Raw genomic sequence first — 14228 nt, 5'->3', positions numbered from 1 at the left:
GGTAGATGGCAACCTTTCCCCATATCACTCCAAAGGGTGATGTCGATCGGCACATGGCGTCTGTGAGCTGATGTATCAGAACCGAGTCGCTGCGCTTTTTTTCGAGTGCGCTGTGATGCTACTCGGCAATGCTGCATCATCAGCAGTTCGAAGAGACTCAGTGGCTGACTTCACATGTATCAGAGGAGGCATGTGTTTAGTCTTCACCCTCCTGGTGTTGCAGCATCACTAGTGATGGGGGGAGTCCTAAAGAGTGGGTTGGGTAATTGGCCTTGTAAGTTGGGGAGAAAATGGGATACAAATTGGAGAAAAAAAATATAAAAATGAGATCTTACCATAAGATCTTAACAAGAGCTAATGCAGTTAAATCGCAGTTATTCACAAAATATTAATATTAATTTGATTCAGTCTTTTAATCGATTGACACCACTAATAAGGACACTTCCATACAATGAGTTTATGTATATACAGCGATACGATATTGATGTGTATATGGCCACACAAAATATTTCGAAAGTGTTATCAGAGGTACTGATATCATTCCTGCGTTATGAAGTTCATGGATAACTAAATGATTTACATGGTGTGTGTTAGGTCGGCTCTGCTGGATGAGAAGCGCAGGCTGGAGGCTCGAATTGCTCAGCTGGAGGAGGAGCTGGAGGAGGAACAGAGCAACATGGAGCTACTCAATGACCGATTCCGCAAGACCTCCATGCAGGTACAACACACAATCCCTTTTATACTCCGCAAGTACAGTCCTACAGTTGGGCCCTCTGTAACACACTGTCTCATCTGTGGTATTCAACTGTTTCGTGTAGAACCGTCTGCTTTAAATGAAACACAGCAAATTAGCTTCTTTTCCTAGATGGTGATCTATTGTGGGTTTTTGTCTGCAGGTGGACACCCTGACTACAGAGCTGGCTGGAGAGCGCAGCACGGCCCAGAAGAGCGAGAATGCCAGGCAGCAGCTGGAGAGACAGAACAAAGATCTCAAAGCCAAACTGCAGGAGCTGGAGGGATCTGTCAAATCCAAATTTAAAGCCACTATCTCTGCCCTGGAGGCCAAAATCCTGCAGCTGGAGGAGCAGCTGGAGCAGGAGGCCAAGTGAGTACAGAATGAGCTTGGATTGGATCATGCTGCTTGTCCAAAAAAAAAGTCCAAAAAAGCCCAATTGACCGAACAAAAAACTTTTTTTCCTGGTGGCAGGGAGCGGGCAGCAGCTAACAAGATTGTGCGGCGTACTGAGAAGAAGCTAAAAGAAGTGTTCATGCAGGTGGAGGACGAGCGTCGCCATGCTGACCAGTACAAAGAGCAGGTTTGTGTTCAGCAGAGCAGACCTAACGCACACACACACACACAAGCATTTTTAGCAAAAGGCTAATCTATACTAAAGAACAGGTGGGAAACAGGACTAATACAGCAGAGCATTGCAGGTTTATGGTGCTAAGACAGTGCTGACGAGCCAAAACCTTGTGCTTAAGTGGTTTCCTATTGGTAAATGTTAAGCTGTAGCATTTTCCTACTGGTGTATATCTAGCTGTACCATTCCACTGTTTGTGCAATTTTGCTCAGGATGTTCTCCTATTGGTGGATGTTTAGTTGTGCTATTCTCCAATTGGTAAATTTGTGGTTGTGTGTAGAGCCACACAGTCTCACAATATTTGACACATTGCACCAGCAACCTATGAGTGCCACACCAAGTGAATGTATATAACATGGATGCCACATTTCCATTTCTTCTTGTTCTACACAAATGATGCAAAAAATATCCGCCATGTCAGATTTGAAACCAAAATCTGCAACCAGAGTCTGAGAGTTTGCCTACTTTGCCTGCCCACTTTTTCCAGACCAAGCATGTCTTAGATCTCCTTCACCGAGTTTGTAGTAGATTCTAAATGAAGGTTACACTCAATACCCAGTATGTCCAGTGTAAATATAAATATTTGAACACTAAACATGCAGTCTACTTTATACAACTCTGTTTTGCTGTTTTCTACAGTTATCATAGTCTAGTTTAACCTCCAAGCTGCTGCTGTGAGAGTCAGCACACACTTGTGACAATTCATTAAAAGTTTGAAATGATATTTGGACTCTATACTGACTTAAAATGGGGGCATGGTAAGCCCTTTTTCAGAGGTGTCATCGATACCTATGAAGATAGGTGAAGCTACACATCATATCACAACCAGCCAGCAGAAGCAGTTGGCCAGTGTTGACTGTACTTTTGAGAAACACTAATTTGGCCACTGGTGGGAATAAGTAAAACACCCTGATTTCAGTTGAGCAGCTAATAGTGTGGTGATTGGATGTGTTTAGATGGAGAAGGCCAACTCCCGCATGAAGCAGCTGAAGCGGCAACTGGAGGAGGCAGAGGAAGAAGCAACGCGTGCTAATGCCTCCCGCAGGAAACTGCAGAGGGAGCTGGATGACGCAACAGAGGCTAGTGAGGGACTGAGCCGGGAGGTCAACGCACTAAAGAACCGCCTCAGGTAACACACACACACACACACACACACAAAATGACCAATTTCAAAAATCCCTTCTAAACAAAAAAATTAACTGTTTGCAAAATTAATAAACTGAATTTATTACAGATGTATAAAAACTTGGAATATTCCCGATCCGATCATGTGACCGGAAATCAGAATCAATCTCATACTTTTCAAAGAATCAGAATGTGTGGAATAATCTGGTGCCCTGATTTGTGAGAAATGTAACATTGTTGTTAATTTACATTTTCACTACAGACTTTGCTGCACGCTTGCAGTGAGAATGCCCATGTGTGTGTTCTTAGCCTCTCGTTCTGTTGCACTGTATAGCTGGTTAGCACAGAGGCCAATTTAGCAAGCTACATATTGAGCCATCCTCTACTTTTATCCACATTTCATTTTCCTCCAAATTGACTGATTTCAAGTGCTCACTCACACACTCACACTTAATAAAATAATATAAAATAAAATGCAATATTTGCAGCTACACTAATGTTTATTTTCTCCATTAAAGCTTTTATTTAAAATCAGTATCTCAGCACACACATTACAATATTCTAATTAAAAATTATTAAAACGACCCTGAGATATTATAATAAACTAACAAAAAAGTCTCCCTACCAAAAATACAGAACTACCAGCATAAAAAAAATCATCACAATCCTCATTATTAATTTTAGGGAATTTAAGGGAAATCATTTAGATAAAATTTTTAATACTGTTGTTTCAATAATTACTAAAAAATAAGAATAAAAAAATTAACCTTAACCTTTTTTTACTGTATTGCCAAAGTATCGGATAAGGACTCTGTATTGGTAGATAAGTGACTTCAAGTTCTTTATTTTCATAAAGTCAAAAATATTATATAAAAAATTATATAAAAACATTTATAAAAATGTTCTGCAGTCTGAGAGTGTGAATGTTCAAGTGTAAAGTGTGTATTTGTGTGTTTCTTCACTCTGCAGGCGCGGAGGGCAGGTCAGCTTCCCCTCAGGTCGCTCCGGCCGCAGGCAGCTGCAGATGGAGGGTGAAGTTTCTGATGACGACGCCGACAGCAAAGCCAGCGACGTGAACGAGACCCAGCCTACCCCAACCGAGTAACACTACAGCGCCCCTCTGTGGTCCTGCAGTGCTTATACACCCTGAACCCCCCAAAACAGCACGCCAGAAACCCTCACTCACCCCAGTCCCAGACACACACACACTTTTTCAAACATGTTAATGCACATCACTATTCATTGTGCAACTCCTTTCTCTACAGGCCTGTGCTGCAACAAGCATGAGGATGATTACACACACAAACACACACACACACTACACTACACTACATTAAATAAACACTAATCACTCAGTCATTCCCTTTTATATCAAGGGAACCTCAACTCTGCCTTACTCAAACATGGCGAAGCTTCAAGGTCGAGTGGACGTTTTCTTTCTTCTAAATTAGTGATTTATTGTAATGTTAGCCTTGAGAATAATTGCTTAAGATGAAACACTATATAGGTTCATAAGTGCATTTTATATGTGGCGTTTGTTGTTGTGTGCACTCACGGACAAACACGTTCACACACGAGCAGCTGCAGAGCAATTGGAGCCCTAGTTCAGCAAATAATGGTGAAACCACTGCTTAGCTGAAGCTCGGACCGCAAGTTATACGTTAAACTTACGACTGGAGACCCAAACAAGACGTTGATTCAGCGTACGAAGACTTGGCTGCACAGACTGCGCTCATGTTTAACACTAGGAAAAGTACACGACTTTCAGGCTGGCTGGACCTGCAGCTGCTTTGAATCAGACTGGAAAACTAAGCGAGAAAAAAAAAAAACTGTGAAAAATCTTCCGCTTCAGCTTTGGTACAAAATAGATGAGAAAACTTAAGACAAGCACCTGCAATCATTTCTGTTCAAGTCGATTTTTGGAAGATCTGCTAAAAGTATTCAGGAGCGCGATGTGACGGTATTTGATGCTGATGAAATTGGATGTAACTGCAAAGCGCTTGGTAACTGCACATATTTACTAAAAGCCATAAGAGGCCACTCAAACTGGAAGGTGTATGTCGTACGTTTTGGGAGAATGTGCACACAGAGAAACGATGTGTACTGGTGAAGCTGTACTACTTGTTTTTTTTTTTTAATGAAGGTTTTCTCTGGAAGAATTCTCATCACGTATGTGAAGGAAAAAAGAAACCATTCGCTGCTTCTTTAGACTTTATAAACAAAGTGCTTAAGGGAAAAAAAACCCTACAGAAAATGAAGGATTCATCTCAATCAGTGACTGGAACACTAGACAAGTGAATGCATGGTTTATTCACAGGCACTCTTCATTTCATTCATTTTAAACCCAAATTGAAAAAAGCAGTGCCACTACACAGTGTTGCTGAAGGAGCTGCTGACGCTAGTATATCAATAAAAATCAGTATTGTAAGGAAGGATGAATTAAATCATCTACTCACCTGCTCCAATAGTAGTATTTTAAAGTTAATGTTTCTTTAAAAAGTGCCTTAGTCACTAATGAAGAAAAATATCCACCAATAAATGCATTGTACATCTATAGTGGTGTGTGTGTGTGTATACAAGTGCAACGTTAACATGAAGGCAAAACTGGCTAATTAAATTAAGAATAATAAAAGGCAACACTACATAAACCTAAATGCGTTTTTTTTATTCTTGTTTCTCTCCCATTTTATTTTTGTTTCTTTTACTGTGCTTTGAATCATATCTGTTATACATCCCTCTTCCCTGCTATTCTGTGTGTGAGCTATGGGCCAGCTTCAGTGTTATATGTAGGAGCCCCCTGTGTTTGCTGCAGAGGAAGATGCAGGATTCCGTGGTAAAAGCTTTACTACCCCCAACGATCTAGTTACCATTATTACAATTATCATCATTATTATTATTATTATTATTATTATTGCTATTGTTATCGCTCTTATTATTGGACTGGCTGTTGACGACCAGACACTCGACTACAACTATATCTCTCCTTTTCTCTTGTATACTGTTACTGTATTTCTAGACAGTGATGATTTTTTTTGTAAAGGAAAAAAAAATAAAAGCTTCATTATAGAAGAAAACCCGGTGTTTGTTTATGCCGTGCTTCTTTTGTGAAGACGCTCCACAAGGTTTTGGGGAAGAAAGGGTTTAAAGATGTCTTTCGAAATGACTCTCATCACTAGTCTTACCTAAATAAACCAGCGTAAGAAAAGTCTCAATCTCTTTCTTCTATTACTCTATCCCACATCTCACAAGTCTTATTCTGCACTTTTTCAAAAATCTTCTTCCTTTTATCTATTCACTTTAAAGGAAATCAGAGCGAGCGTGTGAAATAGCTGGAGCAGTCCAATTTCAAAACATCACAGAGAGTAGTCTGCTCCACCCGCCCCTCCCCAGCCACGGCGCTACATTGGGTTGCCAAGTTGGGCCAGGCTGAATCTCCACAATCCAGTGAAAGACGCTGTTCAGTAACTTCTACCATGGCAAGAGTCATATTATAAACCGTCTCATGAGAACTTCATCCGTAGTTATGCCAAACTAGCCTCATGTTAGTGTTTAATAAAGGAGTGAAGCCTGTTTAAACTCATCTCAGCAGTAATTTAACTCACCACAGGTAATGTAGAACTCCGTGTTTAAACCATAAACTGTATATAAGTATGGACAGGACGTCCACATTCACTGTCATTATGGCGTTTTGAAGCCAAAATATGGCCAATGGAAGCTGCCGTCTTGCGTGTGATTGCGCAGTAAGGGCAAACTGGAGCCAGAACTGGTGCAGCAGAGGTGGGAGGCGGGGCCGTGTGACTGCCCAAACCCTGCCCTCCCCCTCAATTACTCTTTGCATTTCATCATCATTTTTACAAAACAAGTTACTTAACTTGGCTAACCTGAGTTGGCTAACCTAGTTAACTAGTTAGCTTGCGGGAAGTACCTAGCTAGGTTAAAAACCTAACCTAGATACTAAAATTAGGGAGAAGAACAAAGTATGAATACTAATGAATTGATGGAGGGAAATTATCCACTTACCGAAAAACAGTAAACTGCTGAACAAGCCGTTGCTTTACTTCAGAAATGTAATTTTAACAGTAAAATCCAAATCAGAAAGATCTGACTGTGAGCTCCACGACTGAGCCACAGTGGCGGTGCGCGTTCACACTCTCAGGCGACCTGTCAGTCAACTTGCCTTTGGCTGTCAATCACCACATTGCCACACCCCTTTAAATATCACATAATAACCCCTATAAAACATATTAACTGTAAAGAAAAACACTGGGGGTTAATAACACAGGAGCGGGGGTTGCAGAATATTCAGAACCCAACTTCCCCCCAAAAAAATCCTGGATGGGTAATTTTAGATTAAAGATTCCGCCGCACATGTGTCAAACTCGAGGCCTGAGGGCGAAAATGTGGCCCGCCACGTTCTTTCATGTGGCCCTCCAGAGCTTGAAAGGTCTTAGTGTCTAAAAATAAATAGGTCAGAAGCGTGCTTTGACCAAAAACTACATTTCCCACAATGCATGTCGACTGTGTTACCCACGAAGTTACAATTTACTGCCACTACACAGGCAGTGTAGTCATTGATGTGGAAACGCTGCCATCATTTTGAAGACAAGTGTTTTTTTTTTTGTGAAATGCTACATTCTTAGCAGCTCACAATTATTTATTTTATACTAATTAAGCCTCTTAGTTAATATTATTACTTGTGTTTGATGTTGTTTTTATTCACTTAAATAGTTTGATCCTTGATTGATAGTTTGTGGATTTTATGTTATAACAGAGCAACAAGCATATGGAGTGAATTTTGTGCCAAAAGTTTTACGTAAAAAAATAAAATCCACAATCAAAATTTTCAAGAATCAAAAGTAAAACATGTATGTTGCAAATTCAAAAGAAAAAAAATATATATCAAATATATATATTTAAATATACTTGGTTATTTTATTATTCTTTGCACTTATTTGAAAATTATTTTAGTTTGGATTTTGCCAGTCTTTGCTTTCATTTTTGGATTTTTTTGGATTTTCTGTGGATTTTTGTGGATTTTGCTGCTAAAGACTTTTGCTTCTGGAATCTCTCCTTTGCTTCTGCTTCATTTTTTTGGTTCTGATTTTTGGCACACTTTTCACGGGTGGGCGGGGCTTAGAAGAAGGCGTTCCCCTTTAATCTCTATTGGTCACCTACCCTGAACCCTCGTCTGAGACAGACCACGCCCACCCCGCCAGCTTCAAGCGCTCTTCCAAACAAGGCGGAGCGAACGGGGTTCAGCTCACAGCAGCACCAGCAGGTACTTTTCCAATTAAATTTCATACAGACGTTATGTTTAATGTTATATTTCTTTTTTAAGTAAGTGTTTAACTCTATTAAGATGCTCATGTTAGCGGGGTGTGCTAAATATCCATGCTTAAATTATACTAGTTAGTTAGTGAACACTAACCTACCTAGTCAGTGAGTTAGCTAGTTTACCTAGGTCATCTGGTCAGTGAGTTAGTGGGTTAGCTAAGCTAGTTAGGTTACCTAGTCAGTGAGTTAGCTAGCTACTTAACCTAGGTCATCTGGTCAGTAAGTTAGCTAGCTACTTAACCTAGGTCATCTGGTCAGTGAGTTAGTGGGTTAGCTAAGCTAGTTAGGTTATGCCCCAGGGTAAAGCCAAGTAAGTGCTGGTTACGGTTAACTAGCTAACTCACTGACTAGGTAACCTAACTAGCTTAGCTAACCCACTAACTCACTGACCAGATGACCTAGGTAAACTAGCTAACTCACTGACTAGGTAGGTTAGTGTTCACTAACTAACTAGTATAATTTAAGCATGGATATTTAGCACACCCCGCTAACATGAGCATCTTATTAGAGTTAAACACTTACTTAAAAAAGAAATATAACATTAAACATAACGTCTGTATGAAATTTAATTGGAAAAGTACCTGCTGGTGCTGCTGTGAGCTGAACCCCGTTCGCTCTGCCTTGTTTGGAAGAGCGCTTGAAGCTGGCGGGGTGGGCGTGGTCTGTCTCAGACGAGGGTTCAGGGTAGGTGACCAATAGAGATTAAAGGGGAACGCCTTCTTCTAAGCCCCGCCCACCCGTGAAAAGTGTGCCAAAAATCAGAACCAAAAAAATGAAGCAGAAGCAAAGGAGAGATTCCAGAAGCAAAAGTCTTTAGCAGCAAAATCCACAAAAATCCACAGAAAATCCAAAAAAATCCAAAAATGAAAGCAAAGACTGGCAAAATCCAAACTAAAATAATTTTCAAATAAGTGCAAAGAATAATAAAATAACCAAGTATATTTAAATATATATATTTGATATATATTTTTTCTCTTTTGAATTTGCAACATACATGTTTTACTTTTGATTCTTAAAATTTTGATTGTGGATTTTATTTTTTTACGTAAAACTTTTGGCACAAAATTCACTCCATACTAGCAAACATATTTTTCCATGCAGCTGTAATGTTTTAATTGAATAAGTATTACATTAAGAGTTAGTTAACATTAAAGAGTAGTTGTATTCATTTTATATTACATTTGGTTATATTTATATCTGGCCCTTGGTGAAAATGATTTTGACACCCCTAATATAAGGAATCATTTAGGTGCTCTTTTCTGGGGAGCTGTTAACTTGCAGATCATGAGGCTGATGACTCTGATGAATCTTGCTCTTCCTTTCTTGGGCCGGTCTTGATGAGGGTCAGTTTCATCATAAGGTTTTTGATTATCTTTGCAACTGCACTTGAGGATACTTTCCAAGTTCTAGAAAGGATTCAGATTGACTGATCTTCATTTCTTAAAGTCATTGTTTTCTTTACTTATGCTAACTGTACACAGGACGACTTCGAAAAGACTCAAATGAGTAAAGTGTTAAATACCCTCTCAATTCTAAAACCACAAAGTCACAGACTTTAAGTTTTGCAAAGACTAGGGATCTTGCAGGGTCACAGTGTGCAAGACTGCAACAATTATTATTTATTATTATAGATTATTGTATTAAAGACACTCTTGCTCAGTCCACAGCTCCACCAGTTTCTCCTCCCTTTCTACACTCCAAAACCGGGGTTTCCGAGCCATCACTAAAGATTTGGGCTTCTTTTGTTTGTTTTTCCCATGTTGTGTTTCTATACACACACAAACACAAGTAGTAGGAATTTGGGAGAAAGGTTGTTTGTAGTTATATTTAGTAATATTAATTATTTAAATTATTACTATTTACTGTACATTTCTTTTTACAATTTCTCCTATTTTATTACATACAACTGCATCTAAATTGTTTTATATGTTTGAGTTCTTGTACTAAAGTTCTTTAAAATAAAAAAATAATATAAACTTGAAACTTCTGACGCAATTCTTTGCATCATATCATGTACAACATTATCGTGCTGAATAGTGAATGATTGGACTCTCACATTTCCCTGCTCCCAACTAATGAACTAATGAACTAATCAGCTCTTCATTTCTAAGCTGTGCTAAAGCAGGGAAACACCTAAAATGTGCAGGACAGTGCGTCTCCAGGACCAGGATTGTCTTTCTCTGTTGCTTATATTACTTAAACCATATATCGGTAATAAAAGCACTCACACTGCTGAATATTTATAAATAACTGATTTTATTTTATTTTATTTTTATCTGCAGCATCGTAAAAAAAAAAGAATGTTTTTCATCAACTGACCTCCTCTGCTTGCTGTACAGACCATTAAAGGCCCAGTTAGTCTATGTAGATCCGTGTCCGAGCCCTTAGTGAGCGAGCCAGCGGCGATGGGGTGAGGAAAAACTCCCTCACGGTGAGAGGAAGAAACCTCGAGAGGAACCACAGCTCAACTGATAAGCAATTTATTATTATTATAAATTATTATTTTACAGCAATGAGACAAAAAAAAAAAAAACATAAAATGTAAATCACCCTAGTAAGCCATGTGCCGATGGAACCTATCCTCAGATTATAAAATAAATTATTTATAGCAGTCACTGTACCCATATTACAAAAGACAGTACTTATGCTCAGGTGTACTCTATTTTTACCTTTGTCATTTTTAATTATTTTTTTTACTTTCCACTTTTTAGTTTTTTATTTTAAATATATATATTTTTAAATTCTAGTTATGTTAAGAATTGTATACTATAATTATTATCATCCACCATGCATCTGCTTATCCACATTTCAATGGTCAGAAAATAAAAAAAACTCTTAGGTTTGTATTTGTTACATTTAATGTATAATCTGATGCGTGTAAATTAAATTAATAATTCTAATTAAATTAGTAATGCTAACTAGGAATTATTACTTTGAATTACTTGTTAGCACGTTTAGCATGAGATGCTGGACTGTTTCTTTTAAATGCCGGCAATTAAAATAAGACTGTCGTTCTTCAATTACAAAACACTGTGGAAGTGTTGAAACGTTTTATGCAAACCATGCACTCTACACACACACTTTAAAACTGATGAGCACCCTACAGACACACTCAAAAAACGTAAAGGAAATATTAAAATAATACAATGTAACTAATTTACAATATGATTTTGTACCATTTCTGGTTATTGACTAGACCTGAAAAGCTTAAATGGCAAAAATAAAAGGAAGAATTAGGTGTGTCCTAAAACTATTGACCAGTAATATAGTATATATGTATATAGTTTCGATTTGGTTCCCGTATGAACAATTTGTGTAACAATCAGTATGCTTAAAAAAAAAAAGTATACTTTATTTGAATATGCTAATTTTGTACTAGTGATGTGCAGCAATGAGATATCTTGCTTTTGTGTTCTCAGTGAGGGTTGCCACCTTTTAGAATTAAAAAAAAGAGACGCCCACCACCGCTCTTCTGGGCTCTCCTCCACAGGCCCAACACCTGTGGGCGGGGCACCCGCAGCCGTGGTAGTTTTATTTTGTGCTGGTGTTTTTATTGAAGAGGTAATCAAAGAAGCAATTAGTCAAACTTAAAGTGTTCATTGCTAATAAAGCATTTAAAGCTTTCTCTTTTAAATTGCAGTTAGTTTAATATTAGTTGTTGTGTGCTACAACAAATATTTAAAATATAAACTAAATAAATTGAGTATGTAACTTTTTATGTGCAACTATAGGGACACTCTTTTAGCCATGGGATCATTTTTACTTTACTGAACATGGTGCTTTTCTTATGAGTTGAAAGGAAGTAAGGTCATCCAAACAATTACACCACAATTTGTATTATATTTTATGTAATGATCACTGGACACAGTATTCCTCAAAAATATAACTATTTTGACACAAAATTCACAAAAATCTGTACAAACAAACATTTTTAAACTGAGAAATTATTTATTATTTCTAAGATGACATTTTTGTTTACAGATGGTGTGTGTGTGTGGGAGAGGGGTGGTGTTGAGGGTGTGACTGTGGGGTGGCAACTGTCGGCTGTCATTATCTTGATGGCTCACATTCACAAATGTAAGTGATCTGTATCTGTGTGTAAAGTGAACGAATCTGCCCCTGAAACGCCTCACATGCGCACATTGATACGTGTATAAACGTCTCCTTCAAAAAAAAAACTCATATTTGAGAGAAGACTCGTAGCTTTAAAAAGGGAAATAAATGCGTTAGCAGCTCATATGTGGAGCATCTTTTGATGAGTGTTGAGTGCAGAGCCAACAACTGGTCTGGAGTACATGCTCAGGTCGAGGAGGTGAAAAAAGGCCAGGCGGTTTGCTTTTGCTGTTAGCTGCACAGCTGCACCAAGAGAGGTGTGGGTACGAGAGAAGTAGTGCATGCGTAAAAGCAAAAAGACACATAAATTCCGATTTGACCGTTCACAATTATGTCGCGTTTCCATGGATCAGATACATATCCGATTTAGGACCACATCGGACAAATCGGACTTGGCACGTTCTAACAGCCATGAAAAAGTCAGATCTGGGTCACATCACATTAGTCATGCAGACTGCCTCCACAAACATTAGTGAAATCATATTGTAAGAGGATGCAGCACCTGTGCAAAAGGTAGCTAATAGGGGTGGGAATCTTTTACTATCTCACGATTCGATTCGATTCCGATTTTGGGGGCCACGATTCGATTCAAAATCGATTTTTGATTCAAAACGATTTGATTTATAAAAATTTCTGCTTCTGGCTTATGAATCTTATTGAAAAAAAGCCTCCATAATATACACTGGTCCTGGAGAAGGTAATGTGTTACAAAAACAATAAAATGTGCAGGAATGTGGGTCTTCAGTGACAGAGGAATCACTGGGATATCACAATGACGTTAATGAACAATAAATAAATAATAAATAACACTGCTTTATTACCAGGCTACTAGCGGTGGTGTGTAGGTGACGCTGCTGGGCTGATGTGATGATAGCAGTGGAGCGCTAAAGTTCAGGAGCAGCTGCTGATTAACTAGTTAATTTAAGGTCGTTGTATTTCTTCAGAAAGGGGGCAGGAGGTGGAGAAATTAATTCATATTGTCCATTCCTTAATTCCTCTGTGATGAGGAGCTGAAATTAGCTCTGATTAGCTTATTGTTATTTTTCCGTTCCGCCTTAAATGCTGCAGCCCGCTGCCACCTGTTGCATTATTTAAGGTGGAACTGGAAAGTTAGCTAGTTAGCTAGCTAACAGAAACGGAAACTAACTACTAGCGATCTTTTTTATGCTTGTTATGAAGCATTCTGCCATAAAACATTAAAACTACACGTTAATCTAAGGTAATATAGTGCTTGTTCTGCCATCTTACCGGTGATTCTCATACACCTACGCTCTGTGTGGGTCTGACGGTAAGTTCAAACTGCAGCGGCCACGGTCGCTTTGGGCAGTGGGAGGCGGAGCGAAAAACGCTTCGTGCCGCTGCAGTGTGAACTTACAGTGAGGGGTAGGGCCAAGGGAAGAAATGGGATTGGACCTTAGAATCGATTTTGGGACATTTTAAATCGATTCTGAATCGTAGTAAATGAGAATCAAGATTCTTATGTGAATCGATTTTTTGGCACACCTCTAGTAGCTAATTAGTGTTGTTAAGAATTAACAAAATTTTGGAGATACCCCTCGCTGCAGAACCACAAGTCCAGGGGGTGGGGCTGGATCTGATCCAAGGGGTGGAGCCTGACCTCCTGACCACCCATATCTTCTTTTCATTGGTTTTAAGTCATCGCATTTCAATTCCTTGTTAAATTTAACACGTGTCGCTTACGTTTCCCGACCAGGACTTATTTTATCTTATCAAATAAATCCTGGAACCCAACCTTAAGACTTTTACCGTTTATAGATCAAAATGTTATTTGCTACGTAGCACATTTAAATCACACAATACAGATTTAAAAGAAGGAACATGTCTGTGATTACAAACATAATAAAATGCTGTACATTTCCTATATAATTATTAACTATTTCATTTTTTTATCTTTAATAAAAAGGGCCTAAATAAAAAATAAAAAATAAATAATTAAAATAAAGGATGCCAATGAGTGTCTTATCTACCAGCTACTTTATTATTACAGATATTAATACACAATCAAAACGGCGAACAAAGTCAAAGTTAAATCAGCTTTAACCGTCAGTTAGCCACCTACTAGATAGCTTAGGTTGTTCGCACAAACAGAAGCAATCAGATTTTCAATTAAGTAAAATCAACCAACGAAACTAATTAATAGCATTAGCAAAATGAAAATGTGTCTATTATGAACTTACTTTCACGTTCGTGATTGTTTACTTGACTCCGAAAGGCGAGTGAGTAAAACCGGATGGGGAAGAGTCCGATCTGCTTCAGACCAATGAAAACACGACG

The 14228-nt window shown here is 38.5% G+C and overlaps 1 protein-coding gene across 4 annotated transcripts in view; it reads left to right on the top strand.

Moving 5' to 3' along the window:
• Positions 1-5565, top strand: part of myh10 (myosin, heavy chain 10, non-muscle) — an 83598-nt gene extending 78033 nt beyond the window's left edge. For all 4 annotated transcript variants that reach the window (XM_049479906.1, XM_049479905.1, XM_049479904.1 and 1 more), the window contains 5 exons: positions 595-718; positions 897-1105; positions 1208-1316; positions 2318-2490; positions 3456-5565. In XM_049479906.1, coding sequence (XP_049335863.1) covers positions 595-718; positions 897-1105; positions 1208-1316; positions 2318-2490; positions 3456-3591 — 751 coding nt within the window. In that variant the 3' untranslated portion in view covers positions 3592-5565. The remainder of the gene's footprint in view (positions 1-594; positions 719-896; positions 1106-1207; positions 1317-2317; positions 2491-3455) is intronic.
• The last annotated feature ends 8663 nt before the right edge of the window (positions 5566-14228 follow it).

This window comes from Astyanax mexicanus, chromosome 5, assembly GCF_023375975.1.
Source record: "Astyanax mexicanus isolate ESR-SI-001 chromosome 5, AstMex3_surface, whole genome shotgun sequence".
Taxonomy (NCBI): domain Eukaryota; kingdom Metazoa; phylum Chordata; class Actinopteri; order Characiformes; family Acestrorhamphidae; genus Astyanax; species Astyanax mexicanus.
The sequence above is the reverse complement of the archived record's forward strand: the minus strand, read 5'-3'. Positions and strand labels throughout refer to the sequence as shown.